Genomic DNA, 18,697 nt, shown 5'->3' with positions numbered 1-18,697 from the left:
GATGAAAAGGCTCCTGACCAAGGAGCATCCAAGAGCCTCCCGAGATGTGTGACATAGGTATCCTGGGGGGCTCTGTGCTCCCATTCATTCTTGATCGCCTAGGCGATCAAAAACTAAAAGGGGGGGGGGGGGGTGCTGCACCATCTTTTTTTTTTTAAAAAGGTTGTTGCACTTAAAGAAAACCCAAACAAAAATTTTACCTTAAATAAAAGGGTTTTCTACCTTTTTATTTAAAGTGAAAATTCTGAGTTTAGGTAAACTTTAACCATTGGACAGCCACTGATGAGGTAACTCCTTTACACAATAGCCCCCTGGTGTCTAGGACCATTTGTAAAGGTACCACATATAGAGCCAGTCTCTACACTGCATGGTGCAGGTGCTGTTCAGTGTAAACAAAAGACCACCATAAGTAGAGACTCTGTGTGTTCTTCCTGACAGAAACCTTTACCTCCTGGTCATTTCTTTGGGTTTAGATATGCTTTGACAGAAAATGTAGGTCATTTTTCCTACAAGCCAGGTACGTGCTGTGTCTTGGAAGTGAATGGCACCCTAACTGCCCTGGAGCGGAATCAGAAGCAATTATTGTGTACTTGGGAGTTAAAGGTGGTGAAAAAATGAATGTACAGTGCTGTGTAATATGTTGGCGCTATATAAATCCTCTTTAATATTAATAACTCCACAGCCCTGACCCTAACACATCCATGCTGCAGCACACCACACTACATTGTAGTGCATAAAACAAGCTGGTTAAGTTTTTCTCTGTTTTGCATGTTTCCCCCCTATTCAAGTGCACATAGTGCATAATACATGTGTGCAAACTCAACAATGTGATGGAACCATGTGCTGAATGTCTAAATCCACCACATATAAGGTTGCAGTTTTGTAATTGTTTATATATATACTGGATTTTAAAGCAATGCAGTAACTCAGTATTTGTATTCAGGGTACAGTCATACAAATCTCTAATTGTACCTAGCTAGCATTACCAAGAATTGCCATCAATATTCAAAACATGTAGATTTTCGCGTCTATCAGTGTTTCTTTTTTCAAATACCACCCCCCCTCCCTCTGCCATGTCTGCAGTCCTCATACTGCAATACACTAGCACAAACCTAGGCTGCTATTTATACAGCACTGCGATACAGGCACCTACCATTTCAATATCTTCAGGGGGAGGGACCAGTTTCTTGGCGCCCTCGTGTGGACACTTGATGCAGGTTCCTCCAGCCACTGTCTGACGACGCCATTTTCACGCCCCCTTTTGTTGCCAAGCTACGGTTTCTTGCAGCGCTGGCGTCTTTTCCCGGCGTGCACTGAGTGCAAAATGGCAGCTGAATATTGTATGTTGGATAGGTGAGGAGAAGAGAAGATGTGAGAGGAATGGAGGGGTCGTCTGTGTTCCTCCTGTGCCTGACGGCCAGCAGCGGGGTACCACTGTACTGCCGCAGCAAAAGAAGCAGCAGGCAGGTAATTTGCACATCATGCACAGTTACAGCTATTCAGGGTTTACAAATACCAGAATTCATTGCTGGCCTCAAATGTCAGCACGTTTTAATATTCTCAGCAGGGGATCTTTTGCAGCTTTGTGGGAAGTCTTATATCCCAATATGCTTTAGGAGCCCCCACAGAGTAGCATAAATTCCCAACATGTCTTGTAATATTCCCTACCAGATCACCAAATGCCATCATGCCTGGGATCTTCTTAAAGGAGGTACAAATCCTAGTATGCCCTGTAATATTCTTCACAGATCACCTAAATCCCAGCATGTCCTAGGCAATCCAAGGGGATCATCCGCAAGAGATCCTCAAATTTCATCATGCCCTGGGGTCATCCTCAAAGGTGCCTGAAATCCCAGCATACTCTGCGGGTACACATTATAGGGAATCTTTACATTCCAGCATGTACTAGGAGAATTCACGGGGGATCCCTAAATCCCAGCATGTACTGGGTGTCTTCACAGGGGATCCCTAAATCCCAGCATGTACTGGGTGACTTCGTGGGGGATCCCTAAATCCCAGCATGTACTGGGAGACTTCACGGGGGATCCCTAAATCTCAGCATGTACTGGGTGACTTTGTGGGGGATCCCTAAATCCCAGCATGTACTGGGAGAATTCACGGGGGATCCCTAAATCCCAGCATGTACTGGGAGACGTCACAGGGGATCCCTAAATCCCAGCATGCACTGGGTGACTTCACAGGGGATTTCTAAATTCCAGCATGTACCAAGAGACTTCACAGGGGGATACCTAAATCCTAACATTCTATGGGACATTTACAGGAGGTCCTTAAATCCCACCTTGCCCTAGGAACCTTAATCCTTTGAGCCTTTTGCTGCTCAGAGAGTAGCTTTAATACTGTTACCCTCCCACTATCATCTCTCGGTGGGTATTTTATTACAGTCAAGGTGTCTGGGGAAGAAATATGGTCTCTGCTACCTACCCAAATTCTCTTTTAGATCACCAAAGTCTTGAAAAGAAGAACCTGACCCTGTTTTGTTAGCAAGGATGCACATTATTGCTGTTTGATGGGGGTGGGATGTCTGCATAGGCTGATCAGGTCAGTAACCCATTTCTGATGTATGGAAAAAAGCTGCTGACCTCTCTGCACATTTTTTGTATGTTTTGTAATGGAATAGGATACAGGGTTTGTACACCTAGAATAAAACTTGTCACAAAGCAGTGTGACAGGTTATGGTTTTAGATTTTTGTGTTAGTAGCAAATATTCAAACAATATCACTGAAAGTTGAGAAGGTCCCCATTTAAATGGCAGTTGGACATTTAGTGAGTTGGCCCTAAGAGACCCACTAGTTGTCAGTTTCACTTGTACTAATGAAGAAAATGCACATTTTTTAATATTTATTGTTTTTGCCCAAACTCTAGCATGCTATGTGTAATAATAATGTGTTTCATCATCGGTTTGATACTAAGGCTTGTGTGTTGAATAATGAAGAAGGGGAGTGTATAAGTCAGCTGATCTAGTGGTGTAGGAAGTTTACATCTGATCCTGCTTTGCATATTTATTTGCTTTCCAGCTGACTTTTTCTGTAATTGGATCACTGAATGGAGTCCACATGTTTGCAAATAACCAAGATGTCTTGCTAACTTCTACACGTACAGAAAACAGCAGAGTGCTGTGGAGAACCTTCCATGAGAGGTGAGTTGCAGGTCATAGAAACATTACTTGTAGTGTGTCTTGTGTTCCATTGTTTTCATCTTTCTAGTTATTCTTCTGTTCTTGGAAAAGAATTCTTAAGGCTATGTATATACAGGCCTTGAAAAGGAGTGATTGGTTTGTGTTCTTTACTGTTTGCACATGCACAGCCTTAAAGCGCACTTAAACTCACAATTTTTCACTTACATAAAAGGGTAGACCCTTTTATGTAAGATAAAATTTCTGTTTGTTTTTTTTAAGTGCAAATAAAAAGGGTGCAGCACCGTCCCTTAGTTCTCCATAGCCTAGGCCAGGGGTTGGAAAACTTTTTGGACTACTAGGCCATTTTAGGAGGTCGAGAAGGCACACTAGGCCAGAAGAAACAAGGTTTCCAAGGAAAAAGTTTTTTTCCAACCATGACTGCAAGCAAGCAGCCTCAGTCTTCCGCTCATTCACAGTGTAGTCTCTGTACGCGTGCGTGTGCTTGGCATCGAAATGCCCCTTGAGATTTGACCGCTTGAAAGTGCTGTTGGTGTCGTTGCACACTAAACACAGGGCTTTGGTGCTGCGCTGGACGAAGAATAATTCATCAGTCCATTCAGGAATACACAGAAGCAGCCCTTTTGTCAAAAAGGAAAAAAATTGCCAATAACACACATGCGCAGTAAGGTAGGTGTATTTTTTTTTTTGTTTTTGGGTGACTTTTGAGTTTAGTTCCTCTTTAAAGCATGTATTTGCGCAAATATTCTAATACATATGAGTATTTGTTTGCTTTGTACTGTAGCTATTTAGGTGAATACCAGGGGATATTTCTAGCTAAATTCTAAGCAATGTTCAGATGTGTAATTCACAAAGTTAGCTGCACAAAAATACAAATTCCTTGTCAGATTACTTTATTATCTAGTTGACATGAGTCCTTCTTTCACATAAATGTGGATGGAAGTATTTGTAGGTCCTGGAATTGCAATCCTAATTTCTAAAAACTACAGACAAACTTGAAATTTTCAATTACACAGTTGAGCTACTTCTGCATTTTATAAGCTTTCTAAATGCCTGTTTAAACTTGTAGCCTCAATAAACTTTTAGTTTTAAATCAGCTAAATAAACTTGAGGTGCACACAAACATGTGTGCAGATCCCTAGAGTTATTTTTCTGCATGCCACAGTCTTCCTAAACCCAACCCAGTCAGAAGATCTGACCTCACCCTATTCTTTCAGGTTTTGACCTGAAAGATGGTGTCCTCTCGTGCTGCAGCCTCCTCTACCCAACATGCAGCAATACAGAGACAGGCAGCTCACACAGTGACTGATCCCTCCTGCACCTTGGATCTTCTCCTGTGGTCACACCACAGCTTTTTCAAGGGGATGTTTTTTCTCCTTGACAGGACAACCAGCTCATACCAGACCTGTGCTTTTCTAGGTGCTCTCCCCATCAAGGGTGACATAGATACCTTAGCATCATTTATAGAACTTTCCGGAGGAACCTTGAACACCTCCAACAGCGACTCGCCTCCACTGATACAAAAGTCACTAAATTGGTATCTGCTACATCTCAACAAGTTACCCACTTGGCTTCTCTGGAGCAATCCTATTTGGATATACTCCATCAAATCTACACTGCAGAAATATGACTCTCATTTCATTACTCAAGTCAAAAGGGAGGGATTGCATTTCCTGACTATCATATTGCATGGCATCTGGCTAGACTGATGGATTGGTGTAAACATAAACATTTAAAACAATAGGTGGCTTTAGATGACTCCAATATCATTGGCTGACAAAATCTGGACACACTGAATTTTGGGCTCCCCCAAAATGTGACAGTACCCGCTTATAGGCACTACCCTTCAAAGTGACCAGAAATTATTACACTACCTTTAAACTACAGGCTTACCCCTCTCCTATGTCCCCAAAAGTTATTCACCCTTATTTTCCACCAGGTCTTTCAGACCCTTTTTTCAAACAATTGACACATCAGGAAGTGGTCAGCCTGTCACTTTCCTGAGTTCTTTATCCCCTCCCTTGCATTGTCAATGTTCATTGTCTTCACTAGATGTAATTTGTCGTTCTTCAGATCCAATATGGGGAACGATGTCAGGTGCATACAACTTAATTTTGAAGCTGCACTCATCCACCTCACTATGTCTTGCAAAATGGAAGAGAGCTTCAGGCAGAATTTTCACAAGAACAAGGTGAACTTCTTTTTCGTTTTGGCCACAGAGCTTCCATAAGCAATTAGATATCAGGAAACTAACTACAAAATTCTTATACATTGGTACAGGACCCCTGTACTACTGTGTAGAATTTATCCACAAACCTGCTGGTGTTGTCAAAAAGAATTGGATACCTTACACTGTATATTTTTGAGCTGTCCAGAACTTTCCTTGTTCTGGTCGAAAGTGGCAGAAATTATGTAAAAAACTAACTGATATAAGTATTACAGATAACCCTGCACCTAGTCCTCCTTCATGAAACCACCATGTGTAGAAAGAGATAAAAAAAAATGTTTTCTGCATCATTTACTAATGGTGCCAAAGCATGTATACACAGACCACTCCTCCTACTGTAGAACATTGGTTATATCGTGTGAATCATATTATGGAAATGGAAGATCTGGTAGCTTCATTTTGTACATGTACACAGAAATGTACTGTGTACAAAATATTCAGAGGAGTATTGCTTGGCAATTTACTACTTAATCTGGACCTAATTATTCTGGACCTCGTAACCATAGTTTTTAATATCACAACCCAGGAGCACCCTTCAGATATTTTACCCCCACCCCTACTCCTTTCCCTGTTTTAACAACCCTAACTTTTTCCTTTTCGTTTTTTAATCTTTAACGTTACAATAATTTCTTTATTGGTTTGGAGGATGTACCGTATTTTTTGCCATATAAGACGCACTTTTTCTTCCCCAAAACAGGGGGGGAAACGTTGGTGCGTCCTATACGACAAATGTGTTATAAAATAATTAAACTAAGATACTCACCCGATACCCGATCCTGCGTGTGTCTCTTCTCCTCGCTGGCTGCATGGAGCGTGTCTCTTCTCCTCTCTGGCAGCGCGTGTCTCCTCCTGGCTGCAGTGAAAGAAGCCGGCACAGCGCCCCCTGCTGTTCCCTGTCCTAACTGCCGTACAGTGGAAAAAAAGCACAGAGTGATCAGAAGGGGAATTTGATTGACACAGAGTGATCAGAAGGGGAATTTGATTGACACAGAGTGATCAGAACGGGAATTTGATTGACACAGAGTGATCAGAAGGGGAATTTGATTGACACAGAGTGATCAGAACGGGAATTTGATTGACACAGAGTGATCAGAAAGGGAATTTGAATGGCACATGAGTGATCAGAAGGGGAATACTGGTATGAATGGCACATGAGTGATCAGAAGGGGAATATTCTTTCAGAATCTTTTTTTTTCTAGATTTTCCTCCTTTAAAATTGGGTGCGTCTTATATTCCGGAGCGTCTTATACGGCGAAAAATACGGTATATATTATACTTTATATGTACAATTTTTTTCCTTCTTTATTTTGTTTTATGTATATAAAAATTTGAAAATATTACCGCAACCCTAGAAAGGGCAATTGTATTTTCCTATGAGCAAATGGTATAGTTCAAAAATGTTACCTGTCTATAATCACTTTATGTTATATATTTCTCATTGGTGTTAAGCTGAATTTTGTAACCTTATCTCCTGACAACTGTTTATAATATTCTGTTTATTGTATTTCCTTTGGTTGCAATAAAAAATATTTTTATTTTTAATAAAAGTACAAGAATGCGGATCCTGCACACAGGCAGGCCTGACAAGCCTATCAATGTGTCAAAGAATCCTTGCTCTTTGTTGGAAAGCAGTAGTCTTTCTCCAGAGGTCCAACACGCCCCCTGCTGAATCAGATTTATTACTGTTCAATTGGCAAACCCTATGCTCCATGCTGAGTGGAGAGCTCTTACTCAGGAGGATGTGATGGATTTTAACAGAGATGTATGTTTATGTAACCACTGCTAAATATTCACCATTCAACTCATAAACATCAGCTACTGCATAACCCTGCTCTAGTCAATTTTAAAGACCCACCTATTTCCCTATGGGCCCTACTGCACTTCAAACACAAATCTGTAGACTGAGCTGGAGATGGGACTACAGCCACTGGCTGTATGAGTATTACTGATTTCACCCAAAAAATCTTGGCAAATGACATTCTGATTTCCAAATGACAACTGAAATAGAGAAATTTTCCTTGACTTTAGCTTTGAAGGTGGCAGTTCTGCTGCTTAACCAAAACTTTGAGGAGTGTTAGAGAGCCTTCAGTGTGTTTCAGTAGCATATGATTGATGCTATAAAGCCACTGCAAAGTAATCTGTAAAAGACTTGCTACTTTATTTTCTATCTTTCAGTGCCAATCCTATGAGATTTTTCTACATAATACTGAAACATATTGATGACATAGGGCTTGAGAGGTGCTGAAGTCAACTTAAACCACTAGAATATTAAGTCACAGAGATTTATTTTTTCTTTTTTCTTTGAATGTTCTGGTAACACCTGTCTAAGAAAAAAGATCTCATTAAACTGAATAAAATGACTGTATATAGGAAAGCAAGGCCAATATACTCAAGGGCATATAGGCTGACTGACTAAAAAGATTATTCTCATTGCATAGGGAATTGGTTGGTGTTCAGACTGTACGTGGTACCTAGATTTAAATTTGTGAAAGTTTGTGTTTTGTTATTAAACTAACAGCAATATTAAACAAGAAACGAGCAGAAAGCTTGGATCACCTATATTTAGCAGCATTTTTTGTTCCAAAAAGGTTGACAGGTCTACTTCACACTGCATTTACTGCACCATGCCTAAGTGGGCAAATGGGCAAAGACTAGCCATACACATACTGAGTATTGCTAGTGCTTTTTTCTAATTTAGCAGTGCTAATAACTGTTTGCAAGGGCATGGTGCTTATGATTCTATGGTTGATTCTTTATGTTATAGAGCCACATATTTGGCATGTCACCTGATCTTTCTACTGTAATAATTTCTTGTTATACCTTTTTATACCTTTTATACATTTATCAAATCATATTCTTTCTTTTGCAGCATCAACCTAATAGTGATGTCATGTGATAGTAATGCCAGTGACCACTCATTAAACAGACTTTTGGAGAATGTATTTAGCACCATGGTAAGTGAAACTATACTGCCTAGATATATTTCTTTTAGCCTAAATTGTGAGAAACAATAACATCAAACGTTGGTGATTCACTGATGTGACAGGATCTATTTCTCTAAAGGTGCGAAAGGCTGATACTAGGTGGTGATGCTCTGTCTCCAAGGTTGCAGGCTAGTTCTTAGCCTCTCCACTTTATAATGTACTCCCTGGGTCATGTGGACTGAGCTTTACAGGAAGGGTGATTGTTGCTTACAGAAATGACCTGGAGCATTGGTAGTAAATTGCCAGCACATATCTGCCGCAGCAGGCCTAACTAGCTAGGCTAAATCATTTTACTTTAGCTGGGGAAACCCTTGACAGCATTTTTTGTTTCTTTGGGATTGTTTTCTTAGTAGACCTCTTGACAGGAAAAAGCTTTAGTGCTTATCAGAGCAAAAATACCTGCACTGGTACCTCTCTCCAGCCCTTCTGATTGGACCACCTATCTGATTGAGCTGTACACTTTAGGCTTTGGGAATTCATTCTGATACCATCACACAGCCTTATCTAAGGGCTTAGGTAATACTTGTTTCCTTCTATTTTATTCTTGACTTCTGGTCCATTTGATTTATAGCTAAAACCGTCCCTGAAAAGTCCATGGACATCTCCTTTACAAAAATGTTATCTAACATTCCCACTTCTTCTGTTTTACTGCCACAGAGATAAAGACTGAATGGGAAGCCTAGAGCTTTCTGAGTAAATAACTTAGCCCAGGAGGCTTTAGGTTAATTTATAATTTAATTTAAACAAATTTAAGCTATTGGGACATTGGTCAGATAAAACTGTGGAAAAGATTGAGGTGGCCCCCAATGACCACTTTCACAAATCACTGATGTTAGCTCTCTTACTGCCAGTTCCCACACTCCTCAATTCCCTCTGTGAGCCTGGGACAGCTGGAAGATTCAGAGTTGTTCAGCGTGGCAGAATGAGTGGAGCAGACAAGGTAACATCCCCAACTTCTCCTGCTGAAACAGAACCTGGAAGTGCTCTGACTGATTACTAGCTGGTCAAAGCTGTTGAACCCCAGCTGGCACTAGCAGAGATTTAACATGATGATTACCATGATCAGTGTTCTTCCTAGCCCCTTTTAGACGGGTGCACCACCCAGCACTTTTCAGTAACCCCTGGCAGTTTTTGGATGGTTACTGAAAAGTTGTATCACAATACAGGAGAATACACAAGAAAACCTGTCACAACTAATATAGAGGGAGCTTATCATTCCTTTTCTGAGATTGGTAAAAATAAAAACAAATACATGAACATGGTTAGGACATACATAAGTATGTGCCTATTACACTAAAAAATCAACTTCACACGTTAGAGAATTTTAATTTTAAAACTGTAATTTCAATGTACCTGTGAAGGTCTGTCCCTACCTCGATGTGTGGGAACTGCCTATATTTTCAGATTAAAACATTTTATTATGATTGCAACAGTTCTATTCAGTTTCAGTCTTTACAGATCATCATTACTCAGGAAATCCTGGCTGCTGTTCCACCTCATGAACATTTCGCAGATTCCTTTTCACTGCCTTCCCCTATTACATGTTCTCAATTTCTTGTTTAGAAAATCCACATGGAATCATGCACTTTTTTTCGACATTCAGGGCTCTGTGGAAATTGGAGATACCCATCTCCATCTTCCTTTTGTATCAGCACGTTTTGTGATTTGCAGCTTGGGGATTTCACTTTCAGTTTATGGCCTTGGCCCCACAATTTGTCACTCCAGAGCTAAGGGTTTTTCAGTCTTGGCATAACTGTTTTTGTGCCTGCAGAAAAGGAGAAACCCCCTTACAGATAAGCAGGTATTGTTTTTGCTTCTGAAAGGTCTTTTAAAAAGTCTGTTGGTGTTGGTAGGTAAATTCATGGCATTTTACATTTTTGAGCTGTTTTGAATTGCATTAATTAGATAATGAGCTTGATGAACTTGGTGCTTCCACATTGCATCTGTAAATTTTATTAGGTCTCAATTCTTATGTTTTCTGTTAGCATACCCAAATATCAGAGCTCTGCCCTGCAGGAAGCTTCAAGCGAGCATGACTTGGTGACCCTTGAGACTTTTCATGGTTTTAAATTGATTCACAGGTCCGCTGGACTCCAGGAAAGTGAACATTTTTCTTCCTTCCACACAAATGAGGTTGTTGAGGCAGATTTCCTTTCTCCAAAGCCTAACTTTGCTCTCACCTCCTGCTGTGCATTCATTCTGCCTTGTCTGGCTGGAAACAATGAAATAATCCACTTCCACCCTATATATAAACTTGATAATGTCAACCCCAATTGACTTGGGGTATTTGTTGGCAAACAAACTTGCATTGGAAATTTGAATAGCAAAAATTAGACATACATTCACAAAATAAATGTATATACTATAGGAACAATCATAACATCTGAGACAGGATAGTTCCTATTGCAAATTCATAGGATGCAAGACCATACCTATACAGCGAAATCCTTACATCTATAAGAAAGAAGTATAACGTCTCTAGCCCGACACATTTTGCCTTTGTGGGGGGGAAAAGGAGGTTGCGTCTTATGGTCCAAATACAACCCGCCTGTTATTCCAAGGTGGGCCAGGCAGGCGGCTGCAGTTCCATATAGCCTGGCATCCCCCCTGCAGCATGGCACCTCTGTTTTTCAGCCTCATAAACAATGATGCCGGGATTGATCAGGGACGGGGAGGGGAAAGGATACAGTGCCGTTCCACCCTCTTCAAGGGACCTTGCACTAAAAACATCAGGCCTGTGAAGAAAGCTCTGCCTTACCCCTCCCTGCTGTTTCTTAGCAGCCCTGTCTATAGGGATGCTGGGGATGTGCTTTGGTGTGAGAAGGTCCATGTAACAGTGGGGAGTGGGGAGGGAGGCAGAGAGGGCAGGAAGAGGGGAGTCTGAGGTAAGCAGTGCTGGGTTTTTTGTGCAGCATGTTATTCTTCTATGACAGGTGAGTTGTAGCTTTCCTGTCACTATAGTCTTGTAGTGCAATATATGTCCAATGTGTCTGCAATGTGCAATCTCTCTCTCTCGTTAAATATTATTCTGCTGTATTTTAATAAACATTTCTTTATACAATTTGGTTCAGAATATTTTTTTTTTATATATTGATTTCCTCCTCTAAATCCTGGGTGCGTCTTCTGGTCAGGTGCATCTTATGGTCTGGTACAGGTGCAATGGGGTGTGCATTTTTGCAATGTTTTTGTGGGAGTGGTAAAGTAAGCAGGACCTTAGGGGACTGTCTCCTAAGTAGATGTGACTGGGTGTTGTTGGTGAGTGTCTTCCAAGGGTTTAATTTATGGGTAGCTGCAGCTAGATGCTGTCAGAGGTAAAGCTCCCTGCTTAAAAAGTTGAGGAGTTAGCGGCCCCTGCAGCCTAGGGCACATACTCCCGATTTAGTCAGCGTGCGCATGTGCAAGAATGGATTGACTAGGGAAATCCCCTGTTCTGGCCCACCCACCGCTTTCTCTACTTTCTGATCTTTTCTTTATCCTTTCCAGCGCTCATATCTTTTTACCTCATCTCCACCACAGCTATTTCACAATTTTGGCCTCTTTATTTAGTGATAATTTAGATAATGTTTTCATAACAAATAATACATACATTTTTTGTAAAATACAAAGAATTTAAAAAAATTAGTTTTTCCTTGCTGACCACCAAATCAAACGACTGCCTCACGAGAAATGCTACAGTGTGTAGTGTCTACCAACGGCAGCCCAAAAGAAAGTAAAGGATGTGACAGTAAGTAGTCCAGTACCCCTCATAGCAGCCCGCTGCCAAATTTGTGAACTCTTGCACTTTAAACACAACCCTGCCAGACAGCACTGCCTTGTTGGACAGGGCGGAATACCTGAATTTTCTCTGATGCCCGAAAAACACATACTTTGTGCTTACTAACACCATACCCACAGTAAAAAGGGTAAGCAACAAACTGATGATCACAACTGTCTGTCACTTTCTTACTGTCAGCATGCTCTTTGTTGGCATGTAGGCAGTGCAGCATAACTCCTTAGTTTTCCTGTGCTGCTTCCCCCACATTTTTTACATTATTTTAAAGGGTGGCTAACGCTTTTTATTTAAAGAAAATAAGTGTTGTTTTACACTTTTTTTTAATTTTGAAGGGAGAACCACTCCCCTTCCGTCTTTACATCCACAGTGTTAAAGACTGAACCCAGAGACTACTGGAATATATACGTCACGTATTCCAGAAGGCTGCGAGATGCTCACATGCACAAACAGAAAAGGGGCTTTCTTAAAAACATAGAAAAAAATGCAAGGTAAACTGCATGGGCAGTGAGATCATCACTTTTTTTTTACATTTACAAAAATGCGCAGCAACCAGCTCGTGCCTGCTCAGTGCAATGTGGCGAAGGACTAGAAACACAGTTTCATCAATGACTTTCCACCTGTAAAGCATTTTTTTTTTTTTCCTGTATGAAAGTTCTGCTTTAATATGTGTGCTGTGAATACTCAAGCAGGATACAAGACTGTTTTAAGTTAAACTTGAAAAATATTCAGTTTATACTGGGGTGACACCTAGTGGCATGCTAGGAACTGCATGTGTGACTGGCTTGACAAAACAAAGATGTCAAACATGTGATGGAGTGATTTTAATTTTTTCCCTGTTAATTTTTTTTTAATTTTTTCCCTGTAAATAAATGTTTAAAAAATAGCACACAAGGGGGTGTATTTATTCCGATTCGTTTTATTGGCACTTCTGTGAATTATGATTTTGAATGTAAGCAGTGACAGGTTTATTTTGTGCATGAGTGAGGTGTGTTGGTTTATATTCGGGTCATGTGTATATACAACATTTTATACCCCCCCCCCCCCCCCCCTTGTATATAAGTTTTGATCCCGAAAACAGTTTTGTGCTAATGCCCTGTGTGCAGTTTTGTTGAAATGAGAATTTACTGTTGCATATTTTACCTCCATTGACACATGTTGGAGGTTTGTGGTTTTTTTTTGGTATAACCATTACATATGAAAACCACTTCCATTGAATAATATGAAATTGGTCTGCTAATAAAAAAAGCTTTAATTGGGTTTTTATCCTAAATATCACTTAGAGGGGCAACACTTTAAATTAGAATTTCACTTTATACTTTGTTACAAAGCATTATGTGCTTTCTTATTAAAAAGTTCATTATCATTTGAAAACATGAACATTGTAACAAATGTTTATTTGTAAAATGAGAATATTGTACAAAATAAATCAATAATATTAAATTACACATTGTGAAATTCGAGGAAAAGGCAGAAACTAGTATATATTTTATTAGAGGGCATTTGTAACATACTACACATAGGGGGCATATTTTTCTGACATTTACCAAGGTTAATGAAGTGAAACATTGTTTTATTTCTACTATAGCAAGAGTGTTAGATCTAGGGGATGTAGGAATCCACAAGTATCTACTTTGGCTTGCATACCATGAATGTCTTGTGCTATTAGACAGAATTTAAAAGTCCACATTAAATCTTTGATATTCGTGAGGTTTTTATTGAGAAAAACTAGTACTTGTTTGTACAAAATAATTTTGCATATAGAACAGATGTGTAATTTATGTATTCATATGTATATGTATTCAATATTAGGTTCTTGTAATTGGGTTGGATGATCTCATGAATATAAAAAACGTAGAACGGCTAAAGAAAGACCTGCGGGTAAGTAAGCCAGGGAAAAGGAAATACCTCTGTGGTTTTGAACTCTGAAATACTGGGGTTGATTTTATTGCAACAGGGATAGGCAATTATTAAAGTAGCCTTACCACGTAGCATTCTTGTGAAACAAGGGCAATAGCAAATTCAATTTTGTCTACTTGGGATTTAGATTTACTTTAAAATAGATGTCCAGATATTCAACACCAAACCTTTCTCTCCACTTCTAGATCATGTTACAGCATCTTTTTTGTTTGTCCCATTTATTTAGGAAGAAAAAGATTATATTACACTTTGTGACATCAGTTTCCTTTATAACAATATCTGCCAAGACCCCTCTCCCTTCACAGTGGGCCTAATTCATTAAAACTTTCCAAGGCTTGAGAGAATACACTTTCAAAGTATATTTTTGGGGGAAAAAGACACACCTCTCCATTTGTCACCAATGAAATAAGGGGGGTTCTGGATGAGAAGACCAGCTCCAGATTAAATAAGTGGAGGAGCTCGGCTAAGAACTATGTAACTGATAATAGCACAGGAAGTTTTTAGCTCAGAAGATCTGTGGCAAAAAAAAAAATCTGTTTTTTTTTTTTTTAACGTATATACCTTTTTATTTCTTTTCTTTTCCAATGTTATAATTAATGAAAGATGTATTCATTATTTGAGTTCAGAAATGCTTTACACATTTAGCATAAAGCGTGTGGTACTAAGTGTGTTGTTGGTATTGCAATTCTAACATCTATTTGTAAACTTTATGCAGATACTGTACGTACTCATACTGTGTGGAATTTGTCTTTAGTGTTTTTCCACAATCATAATATAAATACCTGGAGAAAAACATATTGCACTACAAAAATGGAGAAATTAGCTATGGCAACCAATGGCCCCACTTTATATTTTTTTGTTATTGCATGGCAAAATTATTTCTAAAATCACAGTGTAACCACAGTGTGTGTTTGCTACTAAGAATATGCAGGGGGTAAAAAATACAGGGATGAGAATGATTTAGTTTATGTTTTAAAGTTCTGTTTAATATACTGGAAATATAAAAGTATAAAAAAACACACCGATGTTATCCAGAAAATGTTGCAAGGGTTATTTCACTATTTACTTTACAGGCCCTGGACTGATGTGCATTGGAAACGGTGTGTCAGCTTTCCCTAATATATTTACTTAACACATATTATCTAAGTACTGTGTATATATATATATATATATTGTTTTACATGTTTTCATTTAAATTTATTATAACTTTAATGTCTTTGTTTCAGGCTTGTTACAAGTTGATTGACAGCTTCCTAACTGAATCTGAGAAGATAGGGGACTTAACACAATGCGTAGACTGTGTCATCTCCAATGATTCAGTTATTCTCCAGGTCAGTTTGCAATTTGTCAGAGCAAAAATGATCATACTATTTAAGGTAAAAAATGCAACTCTCCACTTTCCCTATTTGTCCTGTTATCAACTTACTCAAATAAGATTACATATATCTGAAAAGTACGTTTAAAAGGACTTTGATGGTACCGGTTGATACAAAAAATATATTTTTTTCAAAACCGTACAAAACTTACCATTGTTTTTTAAAAACAAATACAATGGCAATCACTATAATTGGTTTCATGATAAATTAATAGAGGCAATGAAGTTTTTTTTTCCCCATTCCTCAAAAGTTTCATGACACATTTCGCCATGTATGCTTCTTCAGTATTTAAGTATAGAAACTTTAATACAAAACTTATACCTTCAAATTATTCAGTAAAAAATTTGCACTTACGTTATGACTTAAGTCTATTGGTCCATTTCTAAATCCTGAATAGATCAAATCTTTGTCACTGAAAATAGTGATTAACCACATTTCCAAAGAAAAACGAATTGATTAGCCAAGCAGATATTTTGTTCAAATGGGCATGCACTGCGTGTATTTTACCCTATTCTACTTTATATTAAAAAAAAATGGCTATATCTGCACTCTACACGCATTCAAAATTTGAATCCAATACTCTGTCAAATAGAGAAAAATCTTGTGATCTTTGTACACATATAGTTGGTGTTTACTTGAAGATTAAAGGCACAGTTAGAATTTACTCTTATCACCACGTTAAGGTTTCTGATTTTGCTTACAATCACAGTTTAAACCAAATTTTGTGTTGAAAACTATTTATAAAGGTCTTTTTGTGGTTTCAAGATAAATTAACTGTTTAAAATTGTACTGATTTCTCTTGCTTATGATCATATAATCAACTAATTTCAAATTAATACTTTCGAATTGTCATGTAGTTTGTGACATTTCTTATTTTACCCACAGGAGTGCCTTGATGGTTTCACGCAGGCAGCAGAAAGTGAGTTTGGCTGTCTTTTGATTGGAGGCAAAGTGGTAGTGGCCACAGAGAAGTGGTGGAGGTTGGCATCTCTAGATGCAATGCTACTTTGCTGGCTGGTTTCTTCTTTGTCTCCACATTCATCACGGGATTATCCAGTATATCTACCACAAGGGAGTCCTACGGTAAGCTGAAACAATTATTGTACAGGCTATTGGCAAAAACTTTAATTGTATATGAGAATTTTTAATAGACACACAGACCATGCAATAGTTCTTCTTCATTGTATATTATTGGCAGATGCTGTGTTCCCTATCATATAATGGAGCGCTCTGTTTTCTGCCAAAGTATATCTACATTTTTCTCTTGAAATGAAGGTATGCTCTTCTTTTATTACATTTACATGTTCTGAGCACCTTTGTACACATACAAAGAATAATAATTTAGGGACATTTAAAATAAATTGATTTTTATTTTTACATAACACAAAGTCATAAAAAACAGGACTTATGCAATAAGTCAAAATACAACATCGGCATATTAGGTGCATGTCATCCAAATTTCAACTTGGCTTGTTTATAAATTAGTGACACGTTTCATGGAATCTTGCGCTTCATAAGACCATACATTGCCAACAAGTTCTGCTGTATTAACACCACTATATAGTTTAAAATATAAAGAGACAGTACAATCATTTCTTTGTATATATATGTCTCAAATCACTCCTATCTAGCAAAAGTTTTTGTTTGTTTTTTTTTTTGTTCATCCTCTGTTGATGATGGGAGAGTCAGACTGCTGCAAAAAGTCTTCTCCAGCAAATCCTAAAGATTCTCAGTGTGTTCAAGCTGTGGACATTGTGGTGCTCAATGGATATGTAAAAATAATGTCTTTTGCTCTTTCAGCCACAATCTGAGCCCAGTGAATCCTTTTGTCATCTTGAAAGATGCCTGTGTCATCAGGGCAGAAAAAAAATCCATTAATGGGAAAAGCCTAGTTATATAGTATATTCAGGTTGTCAGCTGACCTAATTTTTTTGGCTCATAACATTCATGAATCTAGATCTGACCAATTGAACTTGCCCCAGATCATAACACTGCCACTCAGGCTTGGGGTCTCTTTATTTTTGCCATGTATAACACATGTGCTTCAACAGTTATGTTGTCAACATGCCACTAGATGGTAGCATTATGCTTCCAAAAAACTCATCCTTTTGTTGAAATATTATCTGCCTTTGCATAACTGGTACATTACAGTGTGTTGTCAGTACTATAGTTAGTGCCTATTTGGTATATCCATTATTGATTCACAGTTGGAATAGGTATTGAACATGTCAATATTTTTCTCACTAAATATATTTCCCCTGCTGTAAATTTTATATAGGTTATAGATTAATATATATTATCCATTGATTTTTCTTTTCTTAGGTCAGTATGTTCTAATGCAGTAATAACCAAAAGGGGTAAATTGCTTTTTTTAGGTTATAGGTAACATTCCTCTATTCCAAACAGAGATGTCTAGGTATAATAAATTATTCGCATATGTATTTTCTTAAAGTGCATTGTTGTTTTGCATAAAGTGCATTTGTTGTTTAATAGCCTGTATTAGTTAACCACCTAGCCGTTATGCCCGTACGAAGGTCGGGCAAAAAAAAATGGCTAGGATGGTTAACCCCGTAATTTTGTCACAGCCTTACCTCCATGGTCCCGCTGTGCACATCCGTTTTCGCCCAGCGCCGGATGATCTCTGAAGCGAGAAGCCGTCCGGCGGAGAAAAAAAAACGGAAGGCTTCTGCGTGCGTGATGACGTCGACGCGTGTGCGGGAAATTCAAATAGAAACTCATTCATTCATTTTGTATTGGATTCAATACAAACTCCTGTATTCAATCCAATACAAAATAATTCAAATAAATACAAAGTGTGTAATTGGTAAATTCAAACTGTCATTTTGTATTGGATTGAATACAAACTCCTGTATCCAATCCAATACAAAAAATAAAAAAAAATAAAATAAAAGTAAATAACTTGGAAATTCAAATTTATCTTTTGTATTTGATTGGATACAAACTTGCGTATCCAATCCAATACAAAAAATAAAAAAAAATAAAATAAAAGTAAATAACTTGGAAATTCAAATTTATCTTTTGTATTTGATTGGATACAAACTTGCGTATCCAATCCAATACAAAAAATAAAAAAAAAAGTAAATAACTTGGAAATTCAAATTTATATTTTGTATTTGATTGGATACAAACTTGCGTATCCAATCCAATACAAAATAATATAAAATTAATACATAGTACATAACTGGTAAATTCAAACGCTCATTTTGTATTGGATTGAATACAAACTCCGGTATCCAATCCAATACA

General features: G+C 38.2%; 1 protein-coding gene across 4 annotated transcripts in view; it reads left to right on the top strand.

The window, feature by feature from the left end:
* The first annotated feature begins 1,289 nt into the window (after positions 1-1,289).
* Positions 1,290-18,697, top strand: part of FUZ (fuzzy planar cell polarity protein) — a 34,491-nt gene continuing 17,083 nt past the window's right edge. Inside the window, exons 1-6 of one of the 4 annotated variants that reach the window (XM_072425464.1) lie at positions 1,292-1,467; positions 3,036-3,157; positions 8,251-8,335; positions 13,947-14,015; positions 15,281-15,385; positions 16,316-16,513. In XM_072425464.1, coding sequence (XP_072281565.1) covers positions 1,381-1,467; positions 3,036-3,157; positions 8,251-8,335; positions 13,947-14,015; positions 15,281-15,385; positions 16,316-16,513 — 666 coding nt within the window. In that variant the 5' untranslated portion in view covers positions 1,292-1,380. Of the gene's footprint in view, positions 1,468-3,035; positions 3,158-5,231; positions 5,346-8,250; positions 8,336-13,946; positions 14,016-15,280; positions 15,386-16,315; positions 16,514-18,697 lie in introns of those variants that run through there. The other 3 variants (XM_072425465.1, XM_072425467.1, XM_072425466.1) reach the window with 3 other exon arrangements.

The sequence above is a fragment of the Pyxicephalus adspersus genome, chromosome 11, assembly GCF_032062135.1.
Source record: "Pyxicephalus adspersus chromosome 11, UCB_Pads_2.0, whole genome shotgun sequence".
NCBI lineage: Eukaryota > Metazoa > Chordata > Amphibia > Anura > Pyxicephalidae > Pyxicephalus > Pyxicephalus adspersus.
Note: the sequence above shows the minus strand (reverse complement) of the source record. Positions and strands in the feature narration are given on the sequence as shown.